Genomic DNA, 14,367 nt, shown 5'->3' with positions numbered 1-14,367 from the left:
TACGGCATTTGTCTGTCTTTGACTTATTTATTTCACTGAGCATAATACCCTCTAGGTGCATCCATATTGTCACAAATAGTAAGATTTCATTTCTTTTTTATGACCAAGTAATATTCCATTGTATATACGTACCACCACTTTTTTATCTACTCATCGATTAATGGACACTTGGGTTGCTTTCCTATCTTGGCCATTGTAAAGAGGGCGGCAGTGGACACAGGGGTGCATATATTGTTTTGAATTGGTGTTAGGGGTTTCTCTGGATAAACATCCAGAAGTGGAATAGCTGAGTCACAGAGCAGTTCTATTTTTAATTTTTGGAGGTGTCTCCATTCTGCTTGCCACAGTGACTGCGCCAGTCTGCATCCCCACGAACAGTGCATGAGGGTTCCCTTTTCTCCACATCCTCACCAGCACTTGCTGCGTGCTGATTTATAGATGATGGCCTGTCTGACAGGTGTGAGGTGATATCTTGTGGTTTTAATCTGCATCTCTCTGATGACCAGTGACGTTGAGCATCTTTCATATGTCTGTTGGCCATCTGTACGTCCTTTTTGGGAAAGTGTGTGCTCATGTCCTCTGCCCATTTTTTAAATTGGATTGTTTGGGGGTTTCTTGGTGGTGTTTTGTTTGAGTTCTTTGTAAATTTTGGATATTAGCTCCTCATCAGATGTATCATTGGGAAATATCTTCTCCCATTCATTAAATTGTCTTCTCATTTTGTTGATGGTTTCCTTTTCTGTGCAGAAACTTTAGTTTGGTGTAGTCTTCTATTTTTTTCCTTTGGTTTCCCTTGTACTTCACACTCTCTTGATTACTATGGTTTATTAGTAAGTCTTAGAACTGAATAGTATTAGTCCTCTCACTGTTTTTCTTAAATACTGAGCTAGCTAAAAATTTCTTTTGGTTTTTTTCCATAGAGTGGCTCTAGTAGCGCTCGGTTGTCTTTAACTTCATTTGAGACAATTTTGTCAGATTGTATTGTGACAGCTGTCATATCAGCATGCATTTAAGAAAACATCAAAATTGGTGAATTTTTACAGCCATTTTAATATTGAAGATGGAAGAAAATACACATTTTCTGTGTATTGTGCTTTATTATTTCAAGAAATGTAAAAACATGACTGAAATGCAAAAAAGATTTGTGCAGTGTATGGTGAAGGTGCTGTGACTGAGCGAACGTGTCAAAAGTGGTTTGTGAAGTTTCTTGGTACTGTTGACATTTTGACCAGACAGTTCTTTGCAGTGGGGCTGTCTTATGCATTGGAAGACATTTAGCAGTACCCCTGGCCTGTGCCCACTAGAAGCCAATAGTGAGAGATAGCCAACGTACTCAGAATATCCAAATCAATAAAGTTATGGGTGAAAATGAAAAATGTGTCTTTTATGGAAAAAAAAAACTAAATGGATTTTTTGGCCAACCCAATGTAATCTTGGCTATTTTGGGCCTTTTGCCTTTTCATATAAATTTTAGAATGAATGGGTCAATATCCACAAAGTAACTTGCTGAGGTTTTGACGGAAACTGCCTTGAATCTATAGCATAAGCAAATGTGAACTTTCCTCTGCTCCATTTCTTCCCTAAAACATCCATTGTGTTGACACGGTTCGGTAAACATCACATCAGAACCGACCACACACAGACATGGGTACCCTTCCCCCTCCCACCTTCCACCCCGAGCCGTTTGAAAGGAAATGCAGATGGGATGACCCTTTACTTCTAATACTTGTGCATCAGTGCCTTAAAGAGAAGGACACTCCCCTATATAACCACGCTTACTGCTTGTGGGGAAATGAACATTCAGCCATCAGTTAGCTTCTAAACAACAAGCCTGCTTTCAATAAAGCTGAGGCTTTTTTTTCGGTTTTCTTTCGTTTTTAATGTTTGTCCTGTGCTAATTCCTGTGCTGTGTCGGGTGTGAAGATCAATAAGCAGAGTTCCTGCCGTGAAGAGGGCCAGTCTCCAGGGAGACGGCGAGCTAATACAGTGGAGATAGCAGGCCGGGATGAGGGCCGGGGTTGCTTTGTCCACTTCCCTCTCACTCCAGGAGTGTGTCAGCAGAGCGGCACGCCCTGTGGGGTGGAGAACTCCTCCCCAGTGGTGCTCCAGGACCTGGGCTCCATCCACAGTTCATCAGCCTGATGGGCCTGGCCTTCCTTCCCAACCCAGAGGGGCTTGGGTCTACCTAGACATGAAGAGTAATGAACAGGAGGTCGTTCAGTCCATCTGACTCTTCCTGTTTTGGTGTGTTAAGGAGTAGCCGGGCATCGAGGAACCAGGAGGAAGGCTTTGAGAAGCAGCTGAGGAATGGGGACTCAATTCTATAGGTCAGCTGTGTTATGTAAGACCTGGGTTTAACCTTGAATACCAGAGATGCAAACTGACAGTGGCTTAAGATAGGTTCTTCTTTATCGTGTATCGGTCTGGAGATCGCTGGCCCAGGGCTGGCATGTGGGCCCCGATCCACGAGGTCACCCAGGGACCCAGACTCATGTTGTCTCTTGCTCCTTCGTCCGCTCCATGATAGGCAGGTGGGCCCTCCCCTGCATGATTCAGGATGGCTCGTTACCACGTCCACATTCCAGGCAGCAGGATGGAGGAAGGGGTGGCATTCTCCTTCCCATTAAGGCACGTTTCGGAAACTACACACCTCACTTTTGTCCACAGCTCATTGGCTAGAATTTACTCACATGGCCATACCTATACGCAAAGAAGGTACTGAGAAACATGTCTGCCATTTGGTTCCGTTCCCTGTAAGAAAGGAGGAATGGATACTGAGGGTGAACTTGTAGCCCCTTGAATACTAGCATTTCTTTTTTTTTAAAAATGCCTTCTCCTGGCTGGTGTAGCTCAGTGGATTGAGCACAGGCCTGCGAACCAGACAATCGCGGTTCGATTCCCAGTTAGGGCACATGCCTGGTTTGCAGACCAGTTCCCTGCAGGCCAATTCCCAGCAGGGGATGCATGAAAGGCAACCATACATTGATGTTTCTCTTCCTCTCTCCTTCCTTTCCCCTCTAAAAGATAAATAAATAAAATCTTTAAAAAAAATTTAAAAATATATAGTTAAAAAAAATAAATAAAAAAAATGCCTTCTATAAAACTATGCCTTAGATGCCCACCTCTTTTAAAGATTTTTTAAATTTTATTTTATTTTTTAGAGAGAGAGGAAGGGAAGGAGAAAGAGAGGGAGAGAAACATCACTGTGTGGCTGCCTCTTGTGCACCCCCCACCAGGGACCTGGCCTACAACCCAGGCATGTGCCATAGTCGGGAATCAAACCAGCAACCCTTTGGTTAGCAGGCTGGTGCTCAATCCACTGAGTCACAGCATCCAGGGCTAGATGCCCCTTAAAAATAGGCTTAGTGGCCAAAAAATTGCAGAAACTTCAAACACTGTATTCACTTCATAGAGATTCACAGCACACAGCAACATATGAAGGCCCTGAGAAGTCCCGCAGTGCCGTGATGTGTCCATCTTTACATAACTTAAACAAAGGTGGTTTGGCTGAAATCCCTTTTTACAAACATGTTTTCCGTTTTGCAGAATCCCTGTTCATCTAACTTTGGAAAACACTCCTTTGGGAGCTGTTGGCATTTTCTACTTTGCAGTGACTCACGCATTTTTACAGCAGCCCGTCTCGTGGTGCAGGCCACGGGGACCTGTGCACGTGGTGTCAGCCAAGGTTCAGTCCGGGAGGCAGAACCAGGGACTCGGTGTTGCACCAGGTGGCAACGGGGCAGACCCCTTTTGCGGCTGTTGTCTTTGTGTCTGGTGATAGAGCTCAGTGTGTTCTGGCTGAGCAGTTAAGGAAGAAGGGTGTAAAATTGGGGGGAGAGAGGGAGGGAGAGAGCACCACACTGGAACTGATGAGGTGGGAAGGAAACCTGGGTCAGTCCGTCACTGCCTCCACTTGAACCACCGGTGTGGGTATCCTGATGAAGCTGATACCCAGAATGCCATGGAACCAAACACTCCTGGCTCAGGGGCCAGAAGAGCTGGAAGAAGATCCAGGGGAAGGTGGGTCTGGCCTCAGCAGGCCTGGCTGCCACCCCACGGTGTGAGCTGCCTGGCGCTCCTGCCGCACCAACCAGTGGTAAATACATCGTGGCGCTGCTTCACTTCTGCCTTCCCAGTCTCGACAGGAAACCTGCAGGGAAGGGAGTTCTGAGCAATGGAGCTCGGCCTGGCCGTGCGTATTCCACAGATGGCTTATAGCAGTGCTATTTGTAATAGCATTCCACTGAAAATAAGCTAAATCAGTATCAACGATTAAGTAAACAGCATCACACACATAGGATGGAAGTAATCAGTGAACAAACTGTTGCTCCAGGCACCAACATGGATGAGTCCTGCAAAAAAATATATTGAGCGAAAAGAAACAGACACAGAAGAATGTAAGCCGTGACCGCGTTTCTAAAAGTTTAAGAGCAGCAAAGCTAATGTATGGCGTTAGAGGTCAGGACCATCGTCCCCTTGGGAGAGGGTTGACGACCTGGCGGGGCACAAGGGGCTACCGATGTGCAGATAATGCCTGCATCTTGGTCTGGGCGCTGGCTTCATAAGCACGGTGGGGAGATTCTTTGAGCTGTGCAGTTACGATGACACTTCCTATCAGATTTTCTGTGCATACACAGTACATCGTTGAGGTAAACAGAAGTTTTACAAGTCATTGATACATTTCCTGAGGAGCCGTGTGTGCTGAGCCCTGCACTCAGCCTTGTTCTTTGCATGCTTTTGTTTCTTTTAACTCATGTTCTCCCTTCCCCACAGGAAACATGGTGGAATGGTGTTTACCTCAAGATATTGACCTTGAAGGCGTCGAGTTCAAGTCTATGGCCAGTGGGTCCCATAAAATCCAGTCCGATTTCATGTAAGTCCTTGTGGATGTAAGTCTTCTCTGTATCATTTCCTCTCCACCCTATACTTTCCCCAGAGCATAAGGCTTCTTTTCGGGGATCTGCAGGACATGTGTGTAAATGCCCTGGAAAAAACATATATAGTTTTGTGTTTATATCATTCTTCTAGCAAGAAGGTCCCTACTTTTCATCAGGTTGTCCATGGATTTCATGACCCAAAAAAGTTAAGAACTACCCTAGAACATCTTTCCCTTTCTAAGAAATGACTGGACCTCCCTTGAGCTTTGGCTCCAATGAAAATGTGCCGTTTTGGTTTAGTTTCAGTTAACTCAAGCTGTTTATGTGCTAAAATGGGAAAGTTCAGCTTTCAGTAAGGCCAGTTTGTAGTCCTGTGTAATTAAGGTTCTTGGGAAGAGCAAAGAGCATGCAGGTGATAAAGTGGCTGTAATCTTCTCAGTGGGCTGCAACCTTGACCAGCCAGTGTGAGAAAGGGGAAGGAAATGCCGCGGCCCTGGTCACGTGCTCTGTGAAAGGCATCAGAGCCCCAGGAAGTGAGGAAAGAGTGAACAAGGTTTATGCTGAGGAAGCAGAACGCTGGTTCTAGACAGGCCCGCAGACGGTCTGTGCACTGGGTCATCCGTCATCAGGCTGGAGCAGAGAAAGGCGCCGGAGTAGCGGGCCTGCCAGGGATCAGTCCCGGCTCCAGCTGGACGGCCCTTGGCGAGCTCCGTAATTTGTGAGCCTCGGACGTCTCGGTCATGAGGCTGAGCAGCTTAGGCTAATTGTTCCCCTGAGGTTCTAGAAATGTGGTTTTGTTAGGCTGAGCTTTCTCATGTAGAGCCCTGGACACAGTGACTTCTTTTCTTGGGGGCTGCATCTCAAATGGAAAACCAAAGCAACACAGATTCTCTGTCTCTGATTTCGAAGCTATTTCCGGAAGGGGCCCTTCTTCGGCCTGGCCTGCTTCGCCAACATGCCCGTGGAGAGCGAGCTGGAGCGTGGAGCACGCATGAAGTCTGTGGGCATCCTGTCTCCATCCTACACGCTGCTCTACCGGTACATGCACTTCCTGGAGAACCAGGTTCGGTACGTGGCTTACGTACGACGGGTGCGTGGAGGGGCGGCAGCAAGGCCCTGCCGGCCGATGCCCCGGTGAGCCCTTGGCGGTCCGGGTTGCATGCCCAGGCGACAGGCGCCTTTCCGAGAACTGTCACGGCCCTATTTCCTCATGCCTCAGGTGCAGGCCTTTTGTTTCAGCCAAGTGCCCTGCACGCTGGTCTTCACACTGTCACAACAGCTGGGCTAGATTTCGGTTTCAGGTTATTTTGCTACTATCATCAATTTGGTCTAATTAAACAGTTTGCTGTCCTGCGCACAATCTTTGTTTTTCTGCCCCAATAATTGTCTCCTTGCCCCATGTGGGCAGACCCTTAACCTCTTTTAAACCTCATAATTTATTATTTAGGGTAATTATTACTATGGTGGGTAACAGATAGGGAGTTCTTAGTAGAACTAGCAATGCTATTTATTAGTCATTTAGTATTCTTTTTCATGATGTAAGCATTCCAGATTTTTGAGGGAGAAATCTATCCATAAACCCTAAAGCACTGTCAAAATTTTAGCACATTTGCCTCTTTTCTCCTATGTAGGTGTGCGCTTTAAAAAATACATCCTCTGCATCATACTCTATTTTAAAATGTTATCATCATTTTGATTTTTAATGTAATAATCTGTCTTGATCATTATCTTTGAAAGAACATGAAATTTACTGCTTGTGGGGAAAAGCATGTTTATTTAATAATTTATATAGAAGTACAAGTGAATTTTAAAAATCCTCCCAAATCTTACCACTCAGGAGAGAGATCCATTCTCAATATGCAGTGAATGCCATTCTAAAATAGAAATAAAACTAGGATTCATATTTTATGAAGATTTCATTTGATCAAATAGCTACCTGTGTTCATGAACTATATTTAATTTTACTGGTATCTATCGGGAAGAGAGGAAATGAAACTGAAGGAATTGTCAAACTTCAAGGGGATTTTTTTTCACAGTAAGATATATTATTTCTTGATCCATTCCCCCAAAGTTAAGAAAAAAGACGATGAAAAGCAGGAAGAGATGGTGCCATTCCTATTTTGAGTGAGAGATAACATGTACAGTAAAGTGCAGAAACCTTTGGACAGGTATCACTGGTTTGTAAATAGTGTTCCAACTGCTGACGGAGTCCACCGTCTTCTACGCCTGCCCAGCGCCTCCCCTCCTTCCCGTCTCTGTCTGCAGTGAGCAAGACCCATGGCATGGAGTTCAGAGTCATAACGCCCACAGTTCTCCAGTCCCAGTTGGGTATTTCCGACCACACCCGGGGCTCCATGTGGCTTGGTCCGTTCCTGAGTTCCTGACCTGATTTATCTCTTGGTTGGTTGGATTTTGCCATCAAGCACTTTTTTTTTTCCTCATGAAAGGATTGTGGGTACTGCTTCCCCTGAGGTCACCCCCTGCTTAATCTTTTTGTTACCTTTCCTCCCAGCTGGTTCGGAGCTTGGGTCTTTCCTCCTTCCTCTCAGGAGGCTGTGCCGCCTTCTGCTCACCATTGTGCTAGAGAAGTTGCTGCTCTCCGGGTGCCTTAGGTTCTTTCTCGACCTCTGTTGTTTCTGAACTTTTTATTTTTCCTGGAATAGTTTGTCCCCTTGGATCTACAGATATGTTTTTTTTTTTTTTCATTTCAGGAAGCTTTCCTTCTATAACAATTCAGCTTTTGCATTGCATGTTTTTTCTTCTTCGGGAGCACCAGTTATGCATACGTTTTCTCCATATTTCTATCATACTATAATGATAGATTATATTATCTATCATTTGATGACTATTTTAATAGCTTATAAAGGTAGAGCTGGCCCAGAAGTTGACTCAGTTATTCCCTGGAGTTGAACATTTAGCATGTTTCTCTACATTTGGGAGCCATGGTGGACAGCTTCCAGCATATGTCTTTTTCTCTATTTGAAATACTCAGTTTTGTGTTTCAGAATTAATATTATAGAGTGAAAAAAATTTAATGGGATCCTGACTCTTTAAAAAAATACTATTTTTTTGGACAAAATGAATTTCCCAAATAAGCAGGACATTCTAAACTTACATGGAGGTATTAATCAGGGTCCTGGCTGAGTGGTGGTAACAGAGGCCCCGAGATGCAATGACGCGGATGAGCCGGAAGGTCCTTCTCCTTGGGGACAGTGTACAGAGAGGCAGGTACAGGGTGGGCAGCCTGCGCTTCCTTGCAGTCACTCCGGGACCCATGCTGCTTCTCTGGGTGTCCCACCAAGTTCTAAGAGCATTTCCTGTCCTCTGAGCTGTTCTTCTCAAATGCTCAAAGCCACTCAGTGCCGCTACATCTGATTCCAGCCCACAGGGAGAGGAAACACCTGGAAGTCACCTATATCACTTCTCATTCCGTTGTCACGTTCTTGGTCACAGAGACATGCCTCACAGCAGAGGGGACTGGGAAAGGTTGTCCCTAGGTGGGCAGCCTCCTGACCAATGAAAATCCTGCAACTTCTGTTACAAACAGCGAGTGGGAAGAATGGATTTGTGGGGGAAATCAGCAACCCCTGCCTTCGTTTGCCCCTCTGGCTGCGGAGGTTCCCATGTGTGCTCTCCTTCCCACACGTGGAGGACGTTTTTCCCACCTCAAGAGGGACTCGGGGCTTCATTCAGTGAATGCCTCAGGCCGAACGAAACCCAGGACTTCTGTGTGACATGGACAGTCCTTCTCATTAGATGAGGGCACACTGCTCCCCGTCAGAAACCTATGAAAGAGGAGACAAGTTCATCCATTCCCCACCTCCCAAATGCTGCATGGAAGCTGGAGTAGAAACCACCACATTGACTCCTGCTTGAAAGGGGGGGGGGATGCGAAATGCCATCGTTAGTCCATAACCATAACACAGCTCCGCCAGCAGGGGCTGCGGAGGCCCCTTGGCTAACCTTTGGTTCTCCTCTCCAGAATCCTCTCGGCCACCTTCCTGCATGCCACTTCTGAACCGCTTCTTGGGGCTGCATAGCTTTAGGACACTTTTTCTGCTAGTGTAGATCGGGGGTCTAGTGGTTTCTTTAAGGGTCAAAAAGTCACAGACTTTTCAGGCCGCTCACGTGACCATACACATCCCTCAAAAACCGAATAGGGTTCTAGTCCGTTTGCTGTCAGTTGGCTCCAGAAGTAAGTACCTGCTGCTATGGGTCTCTCATGGGTCTCGGTTTTTAGGCCGGTGGACTGCAGATTAGTTCCTGGTGTCTGTTCTCGACGCATCCATCTTTCCCTCATTTTAAAGGCAACTCCCTGGAGGTGGGACCCTCAATCTCATTTTTATAAATGGTCTGACTCCTTCGTCTGGCCAAGAATAAACTTAACTAGAGAGGCTTTGAGAGAAATTCTTATCTCCTGCGTTTGGGGTACAGAAGCAATTGGCTTTTCTAGTCCCAAATGATTAGAGTCTCATTTAATTTACATGGCAGAGCTCAGGGAGAATACACTCCCCTTGGGCTGTATTTCCTTCCACGTTGGCTTATGAACCTGTCGGTTCTTGCCTCTTTTCGTCTTACTCTTGGAGTAGCTCACTAGAAAACAGCAGGGAGCAATCAGCATCCTGTTTCCCACGGCTGCCCCTAAAGCTTCAAGTTCAGGTGACATAGGACCTGTCTTCAAAAGTTATTAAAGTTTTACTAAATTTTTTGCTATAGTGTAGCAGGGGTTACCAGCTTTAGAGTCTGCAATATCCATTTTTGTACCACCTCCCCTTGCCAGCTGCTAAGCCGATGCCACAACATGGTTTTGACACTGTGGTAACTCATTTCTGGGTATCACTTTGGTTGGGCAAGGTCGCTTTAATAAAGATCTCCAAAGTGCAGTGAATCAAACAAGACAGAAGTACAGCTTTTTTTTTTTTTTTTTTTTTTTTAAAGCATGATAGTCCCTAAGGGAGAGAAGCATTCCAGAGTGGTAGGTGGCTCTGTTTTATTGGGTCATCCTGGGACCCCAGGCTTTGCCTTGTATTCTGCCATATTCTAGAGAAGTGTCTTCATCCACATGGTAGAGACCTGCTTGTTAGCAAGCCCTATTCCTGCATGCAGGAAGGCGTAAGCCACAGGCGTCCCAGGAACACATGGCTTCTCCTCACCTTCCATTGGCCACTTCTTAGTCACTAGCCATGCCTAGCAGCAAGGGAGTCTGGGAAACGTGGTCCTTAACTTGGTGGCCATGTGAGCAGCTAAAATTTGGAAGGTTCTGCTACTAAGGGAAGAAGAGAATGGCATACAATGAAGAGTCTTTGCCCAGGTCCCACATCCGTCCAGTAATCCCCCGGAATCACTGTCAGCGTCTCGTGTCTCTTTCTAGACTCTGTGTACGTGTCTATGCAAACACAGGTGTAGAGCCTCATTTCCTGCTTTTCATATGAAAAGTAGCAGGTGTACATGTTTTGTACCTTCCCCTTCCATTCAACGCTGCATCTGGGAGGTCTTCTCATCTCTCCTGTCTTCAACAATGAGCTTCCTCGTTGTTTCTTCCTGTTGTAAAGGTGCCCTGGGTAAAAGAACCAAGTTTTCTTTGTCAAGTCTCATATTGACAGACACTTGGTTCTTCCCAGTGTGTTGCTGTTACAGGTGATGCCGCACCGAATACCCACCAACAAGTATCGTTTCACATGTGAGTAGAGCATGTGCACATCAAGTCCCTGAAATGAAATTGGTGGTCCGAAGGGTCTGTGTATTTGTAACGACAACAGACGTCGTCACAGTGTTTTCCGTGCAGACTGTACCGTTTTGCATGCCCTGCAGGAACGCAGAGGCGTGCTGTTTCCCAAAGTTTCGGAGGTTTGGCGTTTTGCTAGGTAAAACATGGTATGTGAGTAGTTTTAATTTTCATTTTTATCGTTTTAAGGGAGGTTGAGTTTCAGCCATTTGTCTTTTTCATGAACTGTTCCCAGCCTTTGCTACGTTTGTTTTTGGTTGTTGGCCTTTTAACACCTAATTTCTAGCAAGTTCTTTGTATAATGGGGGCTTTGTTCTTTGTGATAGAAATTGGAAATATTCTTCCACTTTGTTCTTTATTGTGTGCCATTACTTTTTTGCTATGCAGATTCTTTTCCTCATTGAATTCATTCATCTTTTTCTGGCTTCTAGATTGTGAGTTATAGCTAGAGAGCTTTTCCAGCTTGGCGACTGCAGGGGGCTCAGGCCACGTGAGACAAGAGACCCGCAGGGCAGAGCACGAGGAACAGACAGCAGCGCCGGGAGTGAGGCTGGGGTCTGGGCGGGAAGGCGGCTTGTTTACAGCCCTGCCGTGTGTAGAAGTTAACCAGACTGCATTTCTGAAAACACCTGACCTCTGATCTATATTCATTTTTATTTCTGATGTCTCTGATATCATGAACTTATTTATTAGTATTTCTCCTACAACTCTTGGCTTCAGTATCTTCTAGTGAGAGAGTCCTTTCTATAACTGTTTCTTAATCATTAGAAAATATTGGAGAGCTATTTTATGATATAAAAAAACTCAGAAAATGGAAGACTGAGTGTTGTAAAATAAAAGGAATTAAGACACATCCCGACATTTTTGGACCTTGCTTAGCTCTCAATTCAAACAACTAACTGTAAAACAACATTTTGGGGATGGTGGGTATAATTCGAATGTGGACTGGGTATCCGTCTATATTAAGATATTATTACTGTGGATGTTGTTAGGCACGGTGGTGATATTTTTTAAATAGATTTTCTCCATCAGAGACGCGTCCCCAGGTATCTCCAGGTGAAGTGTTAGGTTAGAGACTTGCTTTAAAATATTTCAGGAAAAGGAGTGAACTGGGAAGTAGGGCACAGATTGGACCCTGTTCATAAAGCGTTGGTTGCAGTTGAAGCTAAGTGATCAATCAATAAAGGGTTTATTATTGCCTTCTTTCTACACTCTGTGCATAATTGAAAATTTCCATAACAAAATGTTTAAAAAGACTAAACACAAAATTAACATGTAATGATCACACTTTGAAAAATAAGACAAAAACTCAAAAAAAGAAGAATACGATCCCACCAGCCAGTCATGTCTACTGTTAACACTTATAGCCCTCTAGTCTCTTCCCTACGTGTAAATACGCACACGGTAATTTTTTATAAAATCCATCACTTGGTATTTAAATTCTCTCACTTTACGTTAGCCTTTCAGTGTGTCATGACGGACAGTCTTCAGCATCATTTGGGTGGGCTCATAGCATGTCAGCACACAGGCGACCACAATTTATTTAACCACTTCACCGTTTTGGGGCTTCTAGGTGGTTGGTTACTTTTCACCACTGTAAAATGAATACCCCACAGGCAAATGATTGTTCATGTCCACATACAGTTCTTTTGGCCACATTCCTAGAAATGGCATCTTTGGGTCAAAGGCTTAAACAGCCTTTACAAGTGTACAATTTAATACAAGTTGCAAGGGATCCTCCAGAAGGTGGGACCATTTTGGATCCGCACCAGCAGTCCCTAGGGATGCGTGCTTTTCTGTACCTGCAAAGCCCGAAGACAGGCTGGTTTGCACCGAGGGTGGATACACAGGAGCGGTGGTGTATTGTCCTGCACGGGGCCACCTCTCATTCTTACGCCGGGTGGCTTACTGCTGGGCGTGGTGGGGAGAGTCGCAGTGGGCATCTGCATGGTCACACAAGTGTGTTATCAGTGAGAGGACTCTGGGTTTAAGGAGACCACCAGCATCTCTGGTCTCACCAGGGATCCTTGATGTGGCCCAGAAGCAGTGGCCCAGATCAGTAGCCTAGGGTATGTCAGTTGCAATGTCAAGTTTCTTGGACATCTCCCATAGATGCTCGGCCTGCATCTCCACATGGTGGTGTCGTAATCTGTGCCTTCTAATAGGTAAGCTCACCAGGAAGGTCTCCTTTTGCATCCTCTTCGACTCCCATTTTACCTTCGGGCACTCTCAGCTTTGCTTCCGGGTCTTTCGGTGCTTCAGTGTCTTTCAATGTGTCCTCGTAGTACGGTTTGACGATCAGTCTTGTTTACTGCAAAATCCATAGTGTATTTGAAGTTCGAGGCTTTCACACCACATTGTTTAGCATTTACGCAGGAACTGCCCATTCATACTGATGTGTGTGCTCCTAGTCTGCATTTCACGTTCTTCCTGTTCGGCTCCGTTGGTCAGGGGCGGCCGTCAGGGGACAGGGTCCGGCAATGGGACCACAGGACTGGAGTCTACAGGACTCGAACTTAGAGCTTCCCTTTAGAACCTTGGTTCAAGGGGGAGGCCCTCCTTCTGGCGTCTGTGGGCCACACTGGAACAAGAAGAGTTTGTCTGGGGCCGCACATTAAATACACAAACACTCACACAAACTGATGAGTTGAAAAAAAAGTTGTACGTAAAGTTACAGTTTTGTGTTGGGCCACCTTCATAGCCATCCTGGGCCACATGTTGCCCAGGGGCTGTGGGTTGGACAGCCCTGGTGGCACAGCATTTGATGTGGCCACACAGAAAAGATGGTCATTAGAGTAGCACCTCAACCACAAGCCTGGCAAATGACAAAGTCTCACATAAATTACCCTGAGGCAGCCCCCTTTGACACAGCAAATGCGTTATTAAAAATACAATGAAATGATTCTCACTGTTCTTTTTAGGGAAATTAGGTCCTAAGGAAAACATCCTTGAACTCAGTCATCTTTGTGTTATTTTGTAAGACCCAAATTTGCATCGATTTGACACACCCCCCTGAAAAGTACCCGAAATCTCCCATCTGCTCAGCTGGACAAACACACCCGAGTCATCACGATTCCCGTCCACACCTGAGCATTTTGTGAGAACTGGAGAAACGGCTGTGAGCGCCCCCTGCGGGGTCCTCGCCCATCACAGCCTCCTTGCACAAAGCCGGAGGGGGGATGAGCAGGAGCCCTGAGTTCGGGAGCTGCTGATCTGGGAGAACCTTATTTCACTAATCGTTTGTGGAATGTAGTTGATGGCTTTCCTCTTTAAAATGTAAGTTTGCCTGAAGGTCTGTCCCAGGGCTGGCCCACAATCGTCCCCATTTACCTCAGCCCTGAGCCCTCCCAGCATCCAGGCTGGGCGCCGCAGGAGAGCCGGGAAGAAGAAACGTAGTTCTCTGGGAGACTGATGTGTCATCCATGGCGCAAGCTGCTTTTTCTACCCGACCTCACTTACAGCTCAGAAAAATACCGAGGTGGCGCTGGTGTCCACTAAAATGTAGTGTAAGGACAAAGCAAATAGTGGATTTTAAAATGGTTAGTCAAGTTGCCTGAGATCTTGCAGAGGCGAAGCGGCAGGCATAGACTGGACCCGGGAGGTCCGAGTCACTGCGGAGGGGCGGCCAGCTGCTGGCGGGACAGTGAGAATCTCCGATCGGAGTGTCTCGTGCCACCGAGGCAGTTTGGGGAGCTTGCCTGCCTCAGTCAGTCCTCAATGGTCCAGGCCCAGTTGTAAGCAGGGGTGCCACCCCCTTGCTCAATA

General features: G+C 46.0%; 1 protein-coding gene across 3 annotated transcripts in view; it reads left to right on the top strand.

Moving 5' to 3' along the window:
- DENND11 (DENN domain containing 11) overlaps positions 1 to 14,367 on the top strand; it is a 56,058-nt gene that overhangs the window by 27,274 nt on the left and 14,417 nt on the right. For all 3 annotated transcript variants that reach the window (XR_008389973.1, XR_008389972.1, XM_037138907.2), the window contains exons 2-3: positions 4,774 to 4,873; positions 5,787 to 5,945. Coding sequence is in view for 1 of the 3 variants with exons in the window: in XM_037138907.2 (XP_036994802.2) it covers positions 4,774 to 4,873; positions 5,787 to 5,945 (259 nt within the window). In the remaining 2 variants the exon portion in view is untranslated. The remainder of the gene's footprint in view (positions 1 to 4,773; positions 4,874 to 5,786; positions 5,946 to 14,367) is intronic.

This window comes from Artibeus jamaicensis, unplaced genomic scaffold, assembly GCF_021234435.1.
Source record: "Artibeus jamaicensis isolate MK-2021 breed Jamaican fruit bat unplaced genomic scaffold, CSHL_Jam_final scaffold_2172, whole genome shotgun sequence".
Taxonomy (NCBI): domain Eukaryota; kingdom Metazoa; phylum Chordata; class Mammalia; order Chiroptera; family Phyllostomidae; genus Artibeus; species Artibeus jamaicensis.
The sequence above is the reverse complement of the archived record's forward strand: the minus strand, read 5'-3'. Positions and strand labels throughout refer to the sequence as shown.